The 16,758-nt window shown below is 40.5% G+C and overlaps 1 protein-coding gene across 2 annotated transcripts; it reads left to right on the forward strand.

Annotated features, from left to right (window-relative positions):
• Window positions 1–1,400: 1,400 nt before the first annotated feature.
• jtb (jumping translocation breakpoint) lies at window positions 1,401–12,753 on the forward strand. 2 transcript variants are annotated; one of them, XM_040020927.1, is made up of 6 exons: window positions 1,401–1,612; window positions 1,966–2,220; window positions 2,301–2,353; window positions 4,293–4,375; window positions 9,718–9,797; window positions 11,292–12,753. In XM_040020927.1, exons 2-6 carry the CDS (start codon window positions 2,132–2,134, stop codon window positions 11,446–11,448), a joined length of 462 nt encoding a protein of 153 aa, XP_039876861.1. In that variant the 5' UTR covers window positions 1,401–1,612; window positions 1,966–2,131; the 3' UTR covers window positions 11,449–12,753. The 2 variants fall into 2 exon arrangements, with proteins under 2 accessions (XP_039876861.1, XP_039876860.1); XM_040020926.1 differs by having other exon boundaries at window positions 1,402–1,612; window positions 4,290–4,375.
• The last annotated feature ends 4,005 nt before the right edge of the window (window positions 12,754–16,758 follow it).

Consider the following 16,758-nt stretch of genomic DNA (forward strand, 5'->3'; position numbering starts at 1 on the left):
TATAGACAACTGAAGACCAATAAGCCTCCTAAATAATGATTATAAAATATTAGCTCTATTGCTAGCTAGAAGAATTAAATATATTTTGGACGATATTGTAGACGAGACAAAGTCTGGTTTTATGACAAACAGGCACATCTCCAATAATATTAGACTCGTCTTGGATATTCTGGACTACTCAGCATTAATATCTGATGACTCATTTATCCTTCTCCTGGACTTCTATAAAGCCTTTGACTCAATTGAGCATGAATTTATATTTCTTACACTTCAGAAATTTGGTTTTGGTGATATCTTCTGCAGAGCTATCAAAACTCTGTATTCCAATGCTAATAGTTCTATTAGAATGAAAAATGGCACCACTTCTCGTTTTAGTCTTAATCAAGGTGTACGCCAAGGTTGCCCGATTAGCCCTTATCTTTTTTTACTTTGCTCTTATTGGAATTTCTTTGTCAGTGACATTAACTGGAAAAGAGTATGGACAATTCCTAACAAGTATCTGGTAACGAATAAAGTGAAGGAAGTCTCATTTAAAATACTGCATAAATTTTATCCTGCTAATCATTACATGACAAAGTTCAAAAGGGACATAAATGTGAACTGTGGATTTTGTGGAAGCCATCCTGAGACTGTGCAACACCTCTTCTGGATCTGTTCATACGCTAGAACATTTTGGAAAGACTTCAGTAGATTCATTGCTGGACATCTCTATAAAGACTTTACTGTGAAATGGGAAAATGTTGTATTTTGTTTCTTTCGAAGGCAAAAAAAGAAGATGTTTACTTTATAATAAACTTGTTAGTTATCTTAGCTAAATTTTATTTTCACAAATGCAAATACAGTAAAAAAAAAACCTAATTTTAAACATTACTATAATGATGTTTTATGTTACATAAAATTGATTAGTGGATCACTTAACAAAAAGGCTATGAAAACTATTACTATTTGTAGTAATTACAAATTATTTGAATGTTTGTAATTCTTTGTATTACACCCCCTGGCATATGTTAATTTTGTTCTGATTGTATACATGTTCTGTATACTGTTTCTTAATAAAGTTTAATATTAAAAAAAAAAAAAAAAAAAAAAAGGATGGGTAGAGAATGATGACGTTTAAATCTACGTGTAGTTTCTAGCAAAACAGGATGAGGCTGCGCCTGCACTCTGCCCTTCAAAATAACGGTTCCTAAATCACATAAAGGGTTTAAGAGACAATAGGACATAAATAAAGACAAAAAGTGTTAAAATAATCTTTACAGTCCGTAAACTTTATTTAAAAAACCTAGCGAAAAATGTTTAGTGCGTTTCTCCCGGGGCACATGCATGCATATATATTATTGTATTTACATGAATATAACAGACGCTTTTCCTGGGAGCATTTTATCCTTGCGGGTAGTGAACTCTGTGGCGGAAGTGCTGCCTGTGAGTGTCGTGGTTAACTTGTCTGTGTGAATCCGGTAACAACAATCGATGGACTTCAGCTGCTCGCCGCCAACTCTGCGCTTTATTTAACAGCAGTGTCGAATCATCGGCGGTTCTGATGTTTAGGCTCCTCTTCTCTGCTTCCCTGCGTTGAGTCCAATATGGCGGGTGTTTTTTTTAAGAGATCGCGGTGAGTAGAGGCTAACGGTATTGCTAACGTGTTAGCAACTTGTTAGCATTAGCAGACTGATCAATACAAAGAAAATCACGTTGTAAGCCGCTTAAAGTCTGTGATATTAGCTCTTTTTTAAGTTATTGATGGGTTATTAATGATCAGCTGAGTGAAATATTGCTGTGTCTGTGTTAATGAATCTGCTCATTACTCATTTATTGATTAGGTTTGTTGCTGTTTTATTGGATGATTAATTTTATCATCCAGTCAAATAGTAATTAGGCTGTGTACTCTTATACTAAATACACTGAACTGTGATCATCTGCACTCTGATTATCGATTAGCAAAGTGACATATGTTTGTTTTTTCAGCTCTCAATAGCGTGGAGCCTTAAGGCTTTGATCAATGTGAGCATCATGGTAAAAGACTGACTACAGCTTGGACTGATAGCACTCGGCCACGAATCATAATTTTTCAATAACCGGTCAGGAAGCGGACAGCGTGGCGACGGCGTTGTGGTGCTGGGGCAGCAGACTGATGGAGGGTGACTGTCGGATCCCCGTCGCCTGCTGCCGCCCACGCGTCCTTGTACTGCATGCCCTGTTCTGGGGTCTTGTGTCACTCAGGTAAGTTCAGAGGTCATCCAAACCTGCAGGCAGCACTGTGGTAAAGTCATATGACTTTCAAAAATGTTCATGTGTTTCAGGGTGTTCGGAGCAGCTCTGCTGAGTGAGGAGAAATCTATAGGAACAGTTACAGGTATGTCTCAAACTCTTGTCATCTGTTTTTAGAGCTATGTTTTGTTAGCTTGCTTTAAAAAAAAAAATGCAGTTATTGTTCTTTCTGTATTAAAGTCAAGCCCATAATTATTCATTCCCTGGGCAAATTCTGACTTAAAGTTACTGTTATTCAACCAGCATGTGTTTTTTTTCTTTTACCAGAAATGACACAGGCTTCTCCTAAAATATTAAAATATAATAAGACAAGTGGCATCATTGTAGAAAAAAATATTTCTCAGCTTTTATTTACAAAAAGTGTTGCGTCTAAAATTATTCATACCCTTCACAACTGTCACAGTCTCTGGGAAAATCCAAAGTTCTATACTATTCCAAATAGTCCAAGCACTTATAAAGCATCCTAATTACCCTGATTAATTGGGAATAGATGTTTTAATCAACTCAACAGGTGAAAAACAGCAGCTCTCTGCAGTTGGCTTGTGGATAGTCATTGCTAAGACAAAGGAGCTCAGTAAGGACCAGGGGCTGTGCATTCTGGCTGCTCACAAGGCAGGAAAGGGCTACAAGGCCATATATAAATGTTTTCAAGTTCCAGTGGCTACAGTATAAATTATTATTAAAAAATACAAGATGTTCTGCACTGTGGAAAATCACAGAGGATATGGTCGGAAGCCAAGTGACACCTGTGCTGGCCAGGAGGATAGTGAGAGAGGTGAAAAAGAATCCAAGGCTCACTACCAAGATCATCCTGGTGAATCTGTGCTCTGCTGGTGGTTGTTGATCAATGGTCATGAGAATTTGCATAATTAAGATTAATGAACTGACCTCCCAGCCCATTGTTCCTTCAGTGGGCTGGCTTCAGTCATTATGCAAATGTACTGTTTATAAGATTGGGGAAACCTGCAGTCAGCTGAGACTGAAGAAGTCACTTGGATGAGTGACGAAACGTTTCTCCCACTGAAAACGCTACGTCCAGATGAACAGAATCAACTTCTAGAGAGACCAAGGATAATGCCACTTCTCCAGAGAGACATACAAAAGCCTGCATGGCTAAATGCTCATCTGGACAAAGAAGAAGACTTCTGGTCTTCTGTGTTAGATGAAACAAAAATTGGATTGTTTGGCCACAATGATGTTTCCTTAATTTGGTTTGTTTATTTGTTTGTTTGTTTTTAAAAAGATCAGAAGCCTTCAACCCTTAGAACCCCATCCCCGCTGTAAAACATGGACCTAATGCTTTAGAGCTCTTTTTCAGGCCATGTACCAGGCAACCTAATCCGGGGCTCTAGACTGCGACCAATTTGGTCACACACAATTTCTCAATCGTGTGACAAAAAAAAATCCTACATCGTAACAGTGCGACCAGCCGTTTGAGGAAAAAAAAGATTCCGCACAAAGACGTAAAGACAGCGTGGACCATATGTATCAGAATCAGTGAGATGTCGGGTGAGAAAGCCGACATCTCACTGATTCTGATGTGCCAGGTCCGCGCTGTGTGTTGTCTTTTTATGCACTAGACCAGGGGTTGGCAACCTTTCTGATGACGAGTGCCTTCTAAAATTTCCTCAGAAGTCAATGTGCTATATGATTGCATTAGCAATAAATTTTATAACACTCTATATGAACAGTTACACACTAGAATCTGGTAGTAATAATTATGGGCTTGACTGTATACCTCGCTGAGCTAACCAGAAATCCCATTTGTTCTATGTGTATCCCTAAATGGATTCCTCCTGCCTCTTCCTTCTTTGTTAACAGCATAAAGTGTGGCTTTAATTAAAGATTTCTTTTTTTAAAGAACTGTTGAAGAACTCATTCTGTGGAAACAAAGTCATGTCATGTGACAGGTTCACTAGTTTTAATCCAACAGCAATAATAATAATAATAATAATAATTTCACTTCCAGGTACACACAGAAAGTATATGCAGCCAATAACATATTGTTGTTGTCCTGGCAGCAGTTAAGCCTGAGGCCGCCCCCTGCTGGCTGTTGGAGGAGTTTGTGGTGACGGAGGCGTGCGTGCGCTGCAGCGACTTCAATACTGTGAGTCATTTCAGTGCCACATAGGGCAGCGTCAACTCTCAGGTCACCACTGTTCAGAAATCAGCTGATCAAGTCATCGGACAGGCAGATGAAGTTATCTGGCAGATGGTCATGTGTTTTGTTTTGTTTTTTGTGGGGTTTTTTTGTTTTGTTTCAATTATTTATTTATTTTATTTTACTTTAAAATACATTTTTATTTATTTATTTTTTAAATAGTTACCTAAAGCCCTTTTTCCATTAGTACCTACCTGATTGGCTGCTCAGTGGCATCATGAGTCAGGAGAGTCTTAGGCTACGTTCACACTGCAGGCGAAAGCGCATCAAGTCTGACTTTTTTGACCCTATGCGACCCATATCCGATCATAGTATGACATTGTGAACAGCACAAATCCGATATTTTCAAATCCGATCTGGGTCACTTCCGTATGTGTACTGTATTTGATGTTTTAGAAAGCGACTGCTGTTTGAATGAATGAATCAAGGCTTTATTGGCCACATGCAGGTTGCTCCGCAGTAGAATTGAACCCCCCCCCCCCCCCCCAACTTACACACACAACACAGACATCACATGGGAATACAGGTCGGAGATCGGCAGCATTACAGAAAAACACTGAAAAAGTACACAACAATGGGAAAGTAGAAGAGGAAAAAGAGACCTCTACTCATGCTGGGCTCCTGGGAGGACAGCATGAGAAAAGGAAACAAAAAAACTCCTCTGCACAGAAAGCACATAAATGTCCACAGTACAACATTATGGAACACGTGACTCAGTGCGTATCAGTGTATGTGTATGTGTGTGCGTATCCTTAGTTCAGCTGAGACAGTGTCCTCCGCCCTATCAGGCTAAGGAAACAGTCTGCCAGCCAACCCAGGTGGCCTTGCATGGAGTGGGAAGAACAGTCAACACACAGTCGTTATCAGGGAGTTTTTGTTCGGCTCCAGCCTTGAGCCTGCAGCTGGCGCCGAGGAGGTATCCGCATTATGATGTTGATGTTGTTGATTTTTCTTTTATGCGAGCAGCTCAGGAGAATTTCAAAGCTGTTCTTTAACACTCCGACACTGGTCTCTCAATCTCCCGTTGGAGAACCGCGAGCTTCCCCATGATGGTATTAAACTTCCGTTCCGTGGTGTTGTCGTTCTTTTGCTCAGATAGCCAATTCTGAGAACTCACGACTGCAGTGAGCTGCTCTACAATGTAATCCAACTTTCGCTCAAAGGTGTCATTTTGAGCAGGCCTCTCCTTGATGTAACCCAGTATATGCTCGGAGGTGTTATTCTGAGTATTCACGGCAGCTGTAAGTGTCTCCAAGGTCTTAACCATGCCGCTTTCAATGAGCCCGTTCTGAGAAGTCGCGCCTCGTCCCATCGTTTCAATCCCAGCGGGCAGCCTTGGGGGGGGGTTGAACAGCCGGTTCCGCTCTCTTAATTCTCCGATAAGCCAGGCCCAAGCCAGCTCCGATTAGCAAGAACCCTGTTATCATGGTTCCGAATAGGTAGATATCTTCAGCGTCCTTGATCGACAGTCCCGCCAGGCACACGACCCTCCATTTCTGCCACCCGTCCATCGTGTATCCGGCAGGGAAAGTCCCTCCAGGGCATGAGTCGTTTGGTACCGGGCCGCGAGAGTTGAGGCTCAGGTGTGAAATGTATGGTTTTCAGGGTTTTTATCGGTTTTCAGCGTTATTTTGTTATCGTTTTTATCGTTTACTCGGTTTTCCTTGGTCTTTTCACGTGTGCTATGAATAAATTTTCTTTTTTTCGGTACCGGTACTAGTTTTATTTTGTTGTATTTATCCGCGACACCTTAAAGGCCGGTCCTTGAAAATATTGTCGGGCATAAACCGGTCCGTGGCGCAAAAAAGGTTGGGGACCGCTGCTCTTAATTGTTGTGACACATGTTCGAAATGCAGAGAGGTGCGCTCGATTTGCCACACGGAGCAGCGCGAGAGTAAAACACGAGGGAGGGGCTAATAATCGGCTCAGTCATTTTTAATGATCGTTGAAAGCCCAGATCGTAATCAAGATTAAAATTCTGACAGAAATCTGCAACTATCCTTTGAAGCACCGCTCCTCTCTAAAACAGCAACAAGGACAATTATTAGGCCATATGTAAATAACAAAATTACGTTTCCCAATTTTCCTTCAAGTTATAAAGTTAAGTCTGGAACAAGTCTTTATATTAAGGGCCATCAGTCAAACAATACTGTTTGGTCTGGGTCTAAACGGAGCACGTTGTGTGTGACGTCTTCTTTTGCGCATGCGGGACGCTTGGAGGGTTCACACTAGAGTGCGTTTGCTGTCACATTTTATTTGTAGTGTGAAGGAGTGTGAGGATTTCATAAAAAAATCTGAATTAAGCATTAAGACCTGCAGTGTGAACGTAGCCTTATTCAAGAAAATCATACCAACCTCTTTTTGAAACCTGGCAATGAGAGAAATGGCTACAAAAAACGCTGTGCTCCCCTGAGTCTGATGAAAAGCCACAAACCAAGTAGCAGGCCTCGATGTCTACCTTTGTTGTAGTGTTCGTGTTACATATTAATTACATCACGGGAAGCGTGGACGCAATGCTATGTAGGGCTGCCACTATTAGTCGACTAGTCACGATTACGTCGACTATCATATTCGTTTAATAGTCGACGCGTCGTTTGAAGCTTTGTAAGATCACAAAAGCCGCAGAAGTAGTAGGATTTAAGAGTGTAATAACGGATTGAAACAGAAGATGGCAGCACTGCATGTACAAGGATGCCAGCTGCCGTTAAACCCCGAAGAAGAAGCTCTGTCCCAGAATTCATAGCGCAGCCCAGCTCAGTTTCCAACAATGGCGGCAGCTAGTTAGTTTTGATATTACTCTTATTATTCTTTCTGGGTCACAAAATACACGTTTAACATATTTTCAGACGAGAATGTAGCTGTATAAACCTCAAATATCTGCTCAGTTTATCAAGACACCACATACTTTCAAAAGCGCTCCGACATTTTCGGAGATGTCTGTTACCCACTAGCTCGATAGCGAGCCGGGGGCAAGGCTCACTAGAGCCCGTGAGAAGACCGGACTCCCGGCAAATCGTTTTCAAACCCACCGCTGTCTTTCACTACTCAGGTTAAACATGATACAGGGCTCTAGAGTGCGACCAATTTGGTCGCAAATACGACCAAATTTTTCAGTGGTGCGACTAAAAAAAAATATTTGGTTGCACCTGTGCGACCAACTGTTCGGGTGGCAAAAAAAAAAAAAAAAAATCTGCAACCTTCCCTGTGGTCAACAACAGACACGCATTATGCCCCTATCGTGGACTAAACCAATCAGAGATAGTAAGGGGCGGGACCTCTCTGACTGGCCGTGGTCCAGTTGAAAGTGCAGGTGGAAGTGGGAGGTGAGTAGCTTGAATAAAGCGATATCAATTCATTAAATCCTGAATCGACTTTTAAATATAACTGTGTTTTGCCAGAAACGCCAGACTCAGATTAAAGCTCACAAAACCATTTCAACAACAACCAAACAGCAAATGAGAGCAGGTACACGGATTCCACACAAAGACGTAAACACAGAACGGACCGACGCATCAGAATCAGCTTTGTCTTTCTCGGCTTTCTCACCCAACGGCCTGTAGACGGACACGCTGTCGGAGCTTAGCCATTCTGATGCGTCCGGTCCGCGCTGTGTTTACGTCTTTTTGCGCTGATTCTGAGCTGCAGGTTTTGTCTCTCCAACCAAAATTCACCGAGCCAGCAGCAAAAGAAGCAGCAAACTGCGCTTCACATTTGATCAATGTCGTCATGAATTTTGCTGTTTTGCTTCCACGACTATTAAAATCACACTTCATGCACAGCTAGCTCTCTCTCTCTCTCTCTCTCTCTCTGTACTTCAAGAACAGTTTCCCGTCTCCAATCTCTGTTTTCTGTATTATTCATTCGCTTATTACCCACCAGTCTACCGCTGTTTACAGCACTGTGGCTGCTGTCTTTTTCTTTTCTTTTTTTCACTTAAATGACCTCGGACAAGAAAGCCTATTTTTTTCTGTTGTTCAATACTGAAGAAATTTAAACTTTATATGCAGAACATTGTAGAATATTTTTAAGGTTATCTGCTATAAAAAGCCAGACCAGGAAAATCTCCTTCATGTTTTTCTGTGTTTTATTCTCAGTTACTTTCACACAAAGGCATCTGCTGTGATGTTCACAATTCTGATGAAGTCAGTACTGATAAATGATCAGAATTATAATATTTCTGACTGTCTGAGGCTAAGTTGAATCGAATCGGGACTTTGAAAACCGGAATCGAATGGATTATAGAAATCAGTGATGATACCCAGCCCTAGTGAGCCGCCTAGCCACGACAGAAGTGGATGTAGCTGTAATAGGAAAAGAACTATTGCTAACTTTTCTGTTAAGTTAAGGCCTGATCCTTCTGAAATTCATAGCCAGTGCTCGGACACGGTGTCATCAATCTTTGAATGTTGAAAAAGCACAGTGTATCCAGAAAAACACATTATATTATATAAATTATTATAAAATTTGTGTGCGCCTAACTTTTGTACCGGTACACCTAACTTTAAAAAGTTAGGCGTACCGGTACGCCCATGACAAAAAGTTAGTCTAGAGCCCTGTGATATATAAGTCACTTAGATAACTTAAAAATGTTATTGTTTGGCTTTTTTCAGTATTTTATTTGTTCCTGAGTAAATCGGTTTGGCTGAGATTAAAGTTATAGTTTTTACACAGCTGAATAAACGTCAAGCAGACAGCTGATTATCAGAAGTGTGAAATGCTCGAGAATATACTCCGGTGTCCTGTTATATTTTAGATAGCAAGAAGTTTATTAAACTTCACCAAAACAATCTGCAAATTTCATTAAAATTTAACAAACTATCATCTTGTCTTTATTTTGCATGCTGGTGCAATAAGCTGTACGTTTTACTTCCAATGGATGCATGATCTGCATGATTCGACTAATCGCAAAAATAATCGGTGACTAGTCGACTATCAAAATCATCGTTTGTGGCAGCCCTAATGCTATGTTGAAAACACATATTGGGTTCTACTCGATTGCAATGGAAAACCAGCCAATCAGAGTTGTGTTTTGGTGACTCCATCCGAATGGGTACTAATGAAAAATGGGCTTTTGGGTGAATCAAAGTAAAAATTAGACACCTCCACATGAGTTTTTTCCATCATATTTAAAATGTAACTTTAAATACATAAGCACAGATCAATCTTCTCTGTTTTCTGAAGCATCATCTAATTGGCCGTGTGTGTGTGTGTGTGTGTGTGTGTGTGTGTGTGTGTGTGTGTGTGTGTGTGTGTGTGTGTGTGTGTGTGTGTGTGTGTGTGTGTGTCAGAAGTCGCAGTTGGCCTGCAGACTGACAGGCTATGTAGAGCGAGTGAACTGCAGCCAGTCCAGCAGAGAGGAGTACAAAAGGTGAGTCTGGGTCCTGATTAACCAGACAGGCGACATGTATCATTCAAAATCATGATGAATGCAAGCAACAGGTGGGAGGACTAAAATCTGAGCAGCTGATCATTCAATTAAAGGAAATACTCTAATGGATGACAGCAAGCAAACAATAAAGGTCGCCAACCTTCATCATCAAAAGAGCCATTTTAGCCCCTCCGACCAAATAGTGGGAGGAAAACAAAGCAGTGAGTGTGGTAACAAACAGACGGATATAATTCAGAGAGGATAAAACATATACTTTTAATACAAGAATAAGATGTTTTAATAATAAGAAGAGCTTTTTTACTTTTTAGAGGTGAAAAAAATAATACTGGCATGTGCAGGCATACCTTTAAACAAAACCTAAATTTAACCTCTTAAGACCCGAACTCTTCCACGGCATGTTGTCTTGTGTAGTTAGTGTGTAGTGTAGTCGATAGTTTTGTTTTGTGTGTCAGAACAATGAGACGACTGCTGAATGTCACAGTTGCTGCAAAAAAGCCACCAAAGGCAGACTGCAGTGTAAACGCTGTCTGCCTTTGGTGGAAAAGGCAGACAGCAACATGAGTGATACACCTCTTTTTTTTTTTCTTTTTTTAAATTGACATTTTGGAATCACTATACAATACCATCAACTTCAGCAATTTGTCAGTATATATATGTGTGTGTGTGTGTGTGTGTGTGTGTGTGTGTGTGTGTGTGTGTGTATGTGTGTATATATACATACACACACACACACTTTTTTTTTTTTTTTTTGATTAAACCTCTTGTTGTCAGACCTGCAGAGTTTTGGTATGTGGTGTTCTCCTCTGTCTTAATTTGGACCGAAAATATTTTTTGGATTGGTACAACTAATTTGTGTGCCTTTGTGTGCCACCTAATTGTTCTGTTAATAGTTTTAAATGGTTATATAAAAACTGCCTGAGGCCTTGGCTGCATTTTTAGGTAAATAGCTGCATATAACTTTGTTTTTTCCAAAACCTGTGCATAATTTTAAAAAAATTACAATTTCTATTGTTACGACTATTTGCATTTGCAAGTTATGAAAATGATTCATTGAACATTCTTCTTTTTGGTTTTTACAGTGAAAAATATAACTTTTTTTTCCTACTCTGATTTGATCTTTTTTTTGTCTTAATTTAGATCAATCGTGCTAATACAGTATGTCAAAATGAAATAACTGTAAATTCAGACATTTGAAATTGTGCTGAAAAGAATGATTCCAAACAAGACAAATCAAAAATAGTCAAAAATGGCCAATTATACCCTAGACCCCAGAGAGTTAATTGCTATAGTCATTTATGGACTAGGCTACACATGGTTCATGAATAACTTTCACATCACATCAGAATATTTTGAACCCTTTATGGACTCATCAGCTAATAGATGAGCATGCACCTCAGCCATAGATTAATCGTCACTACAGGAACTGACGTTATTCCAATGAAGGTACTAATTTTTCTTCCTCCTCCTATTCAGCTGCCGCTCTGTTCTCATGGAAGAACATCTGTTCTGGAAGTTTGAGGCGGCCATGTTGGCTCTGACAACTCTCTTCGCCGTCCTCGTTGTCATCCGCCAGCGACGACTTGACCGCCTTGCCTCTGAGAAGGTCCGTCGCCAGATTGAGTCCATCTAGGATACCTGGACAAGAACTATGACTGTAGTGGTGTCTTAACAGTAGAGGGCAAATGGACCTGCAGAGACTGTTTTCACACTTAACTCTAAATTTGAAACAAATATAGGAAACAGAAAGTCTTGGCACAGAAACAAGGATGGCTGACATGCCCTGCCCTAAGAAATATGATAAACAGGAACCAGTCAAGTCAAGGGGTGGAGTCATGTCCGCGACATCATTAGAATTAATGAGATTGGAGAAGATGGATTGCGGCTATTGTTTCTGCTTCCTGTTTTCAATGCCATGGTAACCAGCAGCTCTCACCTTCTTCTTTTTTTTTTCTTCCTTTTTTCTGGTTGTTTGGTTCTTTGCTAAAATGTTTGGATCAATAAAGTTAGGGGATGAGAATTGATAAGAATTTTGCAATTCTGATTCCATTATTAATATCACTTATAAATTCGTTTCCTTATCGATTCCTTTATCCATTCTCTTTGGCTCCACTTTGTGAGTCACCACCATCTCTAAGCAGCATATCAAAGACACTGCAGTCACCCAAAATTATTACATGCTCAGATGTCAAATGTGTGTGCATGTTGCAGGTGTTTCCTCTCATTGTTTTGATCAGTGTTAGGGTCAATACTCAGTCATTCTTGCTCATATTACACAGAACCCTTTTATTTTAAAAGTAATGCAGTACGTTACTTAATTACACCCAGGAGAAAGACATTTGTTATACTACTCGTTACGTTACTGTCATGTTAGTCTGTAAAATAATCTGCAACACACTGTATCATAATTAGCAATACAAACCTGAGGCTACAGCCTGACACACTAACACAAATCCCTATCCTAATGTGGACAGCACAAAGCAAAGATGAAAACCTTAAAGGTTTTCACAAAGAGACCTTAAAGTGATTCTACTTTAGAAACATGAACCAGTAAAAACGGAGGCTGCAAGTTGTGTGGGCTGGGGTCAGCATTTACTCAGCTTTAACATCACTCGGGGTTCTTGTTAGCTTAGTGTTAGCATGCTGCCGAAGTTTTGTTAACGGTATAATGCAGTTGTTTCTGTCCTGAAGTGGTCTCCACTTTACCATCACGCTCTCATCCTTTGAGAACTGGTTCTCGATTCACATCCCTAAATAAAGTTATTCAGTACTTAATTTAATGCAGCAGAGTTCTGGTCCTTTCTTTGAAGCTTCACATCCTGTGTAGCTGGATGGGCAGGGCCTTTGACATGAATGTGGAGTTGGTAGTTGATCAATAGATATTTAAAGTGGAAATATGAAATTTGCTAATCTAAATAAAACATTTTCCGTTTTTGTTTGTTCTGTTTTTGTCTATATTTGTTTGGGAGTTTGTAAAGAGGAGTGGCTTTGTGTTCAGTAACAGAAGTAGACACATGTTAATGTGAGAAAGGTCATAGCCTCCTCATCCTCAATACACACACAGCTGACAGTTTGTTTTTTAAACATTTTCAGATTTCTTTTTCTCCAAATAATAATAGGAAAAACTATCCATCCATCCACTTCCACTTATTTAATTAATGGTCACAAGAGGCTGAAACCTTTCCCAGCCATAGGGCAGTGTATCCCTGGACAGCTCACCATTCTGTGCCAGGGCTAACAACAAGACCCATTCACACCTATGGGCAATTTAGAATTACCAGTTCACCCTCTAACTGGATATCTTTGGACTATTTAAGGATGCTAGAGCCGGCTGTGATCCTTTCTGGTTTTTTATTATTATTGTGCACAATCACGGGTTTATGCATCCAGTGGGACCTTGCTGTGGCTGATGCTGAAGCAAGAATTCTTCTCTTTGCTGTCGTAGGGATTTGGCTCAGCAATCTACTAGGGGTGCAACGATACACAAAATTCACGGTTCGGTTCGATACTTTGGTGTCACGGTTCGATATTTTTTCGATACAAAAAAAATGTTCATGCCTTTTTAATTTGTCATTTATTAAAATTATAAATATATATTTTAACTCAAAAGTACAGTTTTTAAATTTAACCCTAACCCTTGTGCGCGTTTTTTATTTTGACAGCGAATGCGCACCTGCGGACCACTTATGTGCAGCCCTGGTTATTTAGCTCGTCATATTGCAGCCACAGAAATTCTTTTGTCCATGAAACCATAAAGCTGCACTTTCTTTTTGCCTTATAGTCTGATTTGTCATAACTTCTCCGTTTTGTGGTAAGCTTTTCTTTGGCTGTCACTTCTTCACCCCGACCTGTCTTATTTGGCTCAGCAGAACTAAAATATATATCCTGCTGCTTTTACACACGGACTCACATAAGCTCAGCGATTCTCTGCGCGATCAACCTCTCACATGTTTAAGCTTGCTGCCGGAGATTTCACTTGTCATGTTTGCATAGTAAGCTAACGATTAATAAGACGATGTCAGAGGAATTGGTGCACAAATTATCATCACTCACAGATCAGTGCTGTCGCTCTCTATACACAGTTCGCACGATTGCAAAGTGAAAGCAAAAAAACAAGCGCAAATTCAAACGCGATTTCAATATGTCACATATTGACAGTGGCTCACCGATGCCAATGACATAATTACCCAGCTACATTTCTGAAAGAATGCAAAAGCATTGACATATATTTTCCTTCCTACAATAGCCCGACGGGCAGGGTAGCCCGTCTGAAAAAAATCGCTAGCCCCAGGACGTCGGGCTAGCGATTTTGCGAGCCCTGTATCTGATTGAGGAATTACTCATCTTTGGAAAAGAGAGTTTATTACAGAGAAATGTCTCTTTCCAAAATAAAAGCTATACTATCCGCTTCTTCTGGGCTATATTCTCAGCAGCATAAGGAGAATCATGTGCTAACAGCTGTCTAAATGACTCGGCTAAAGTTAGTAGCATGCTTGTTGTTTTTGTCTTTGCACTAGGATGTCGGCGTAAATGTGCAGTCATATTCGTTGTGTTCCCACTAGTGCTTTCAGGTTAATCTCGTTGAAATGACCTTAACCCCACAACACGGCAAATCTCCGTTAACGAGCTACCGCCGATCGCCCCGTGCATGGGGCTAGACGGCCAACACGTTAACGAGCTAACTGCGCTAACACACTAGTTCCCACCCATGTAATTAAGCATTGCGTGGCACATCCAACATACTGTTTTACTTTAGTCCATGACTCGCTTACCTTCAGGGTCATACGTCACATGAAAACCAAAATAATTCCAAACGCCAGATCTGAATGAGAGTGGGGGAGGTCCATCTTGCAAGGAGAGCTTAACTTCTGTCTTGCTAGCTTGCCCTGCGCTCTTCCTTCTGACTATGCTGTCTGTGTTGAGCGCTCAGTGGATCTGCGCTCGACAGTGCAGCCTAGGCGGAGTAGTCGAACGCAGATTCACTGAGCGCTCAACACAGACAGCATCGTCAGAAGGAAAGTTGATAAAATAAATTACAAATGTTGTATTGTTTGATACATATGCGTACCGAACCGAAAGCACTGTATCGAACGGTTCAATATCGATACGAATATCGTTGCACCCCTACAATCTACATCTGCATCAAGTATCCTTCACAAATATAATTAAAACAATCCCAAAAGTTCATTCTGCTCATCTTGAAGTAGCGTTTTAAGTGGGAGAAACGTTTTGTCACTCGTCCAAGTGACTTCAGTCTTAGCTGACTGCTGGTTTCCCCAGCCTTATAAATATCACATTGAAATATCACATAATGAGCGAAACTAGCACCACTGATTAACAATGGGCCATGGGGTCAGTTTAATGATCATTAATATGCAAATTTTCTTGATTATAAATAAATGGCTGCAAGTACCATACACAGAGAGTTGGGAAATGGTTGCAATCAAAGCATTGTAAAATAGTGAAAGATGTACCCTTAGGCCTTCTCTCCTGGATCACCTGGAGCATTCTTTAGGCACCTTCCCATCTTTGACAAATGTCCAGCTAGGATAACCACATTTACTCAGGGCTTCTTGATATGAAGTTCTTCTGCTTCCCTAGCTTTCTCTGTGGGGATGGTGTTCTCTGTGTTGTAGCGTCCTGATGACACTCAATTGGCCGACGTTTAACCAGTGGTGCTAGTTTTGGTCGTTATGCAAATTTAATCTTTATGAGTTTGGCATAGAAATAAAGAATTCTGTCTTTAAATAATGAATTGTAGAATACATTCTGCATTTGTAATTCATTTTTGAATTCTAATTTAATAAACAGATTTTTAAAATGCTTTTTAAAAACTTCATTTCAGAAAACATTTTTGAATTCCAATTCAATAAACTTCATTTCAAAAACCTTTTTCGAATTCCAATTTAATAAAGTGATTTTCAAAATTCTTTTTAAATTACCAATTCCACTCATTTCAAAATCCATTTGCCTTTCCTGTTGGCTTAGGGATTAACCTTTGGATTAGCAACTTCAACTTCCGTTGCCTACTGGTGGTGGTCAGAGGGCCCGGTGGCGCCAGTGTCTGGCAGCCTCGCCTCTGTCAGTGCGCCCCAGGGTGGCTGTGGCTACAATGTAGCTTGCCATCACCAGTGTGTGAATGGGTGAATGACTGAATGTACTGTAAAGCACTTTGGGGTCCTTAGGGACTAAGTAAAGCACTATACAAATACAGGCCATTTACCATTTTCATCTCTCCAGACATTACACACAGACCCTTTTTGCCCACCAGGTGTCAGTTCTCTATGCTTCTTTTCCCTCTTTGGCCCTCTGTCCCCCTTTAACGGGTGGACCATATATAAGATGACTGCTGTGTTTGGGCAATTGTCATAACATGAAAATAACAGACTATTACTAAGGCTAATTCTCAGATCACCCATTCTGGTTGTTTCCGGCTTTAACCTTTGTGCTCAGACTAGAACCTCTGTCTGAGGGGCTTTTGACATTCTTTACAGTTAAACAACTAATCTTCCGGGATGGGCGATTCTCTGCGCTCTTCTCCTCTTCCTTCTTCAAACCTCAGGGGTTAGAATATAGTGATGTGTTGGCCGCGAACCAAACGGCTCTTAGAGCCGACTCTTTGAAGTGAACCACACAAGTGGTTTTTTTTTTTTTTTTTTTTTTTCTCCTTTCTCTCACTCTCTCTCTCTCTCACTTTTTTTTCGCTTCACGCCGCACATAAGCCTTGTGTTTGCGCTGGGCAGAAGGGGGAGGGGCGGTAGTTACAATCGCAATCTGGTTGTTCAGTCTGACGTCACTAGCCGTGTCTGGGTCTAAACTCCGCTGCAGGTCCATATATCAAACGATCACTGTGGCATTACTGAGAGTTGAAAAACTTTCATCTTTAATAAAATGATCAGCGTTCTGCTCTACCAGGTGTAACAATTGAGTTTAACATCCAGGC

This window comes from Simochromis diagramma, unplaced genomic scaffold, assembly GCF_900408965.1.
Source record: "Simochromis diagramma unplaced genomic scaffold, fSimDia1.1 OVJJ01000753.1, whole genome shotgun sequence".
Lineage (NCBI taxonomy): Eukaryota > Metazoa > Chordata > Actinopteri > Cichliformes > Cichlidae > Simochromis > Simochromis diagramma.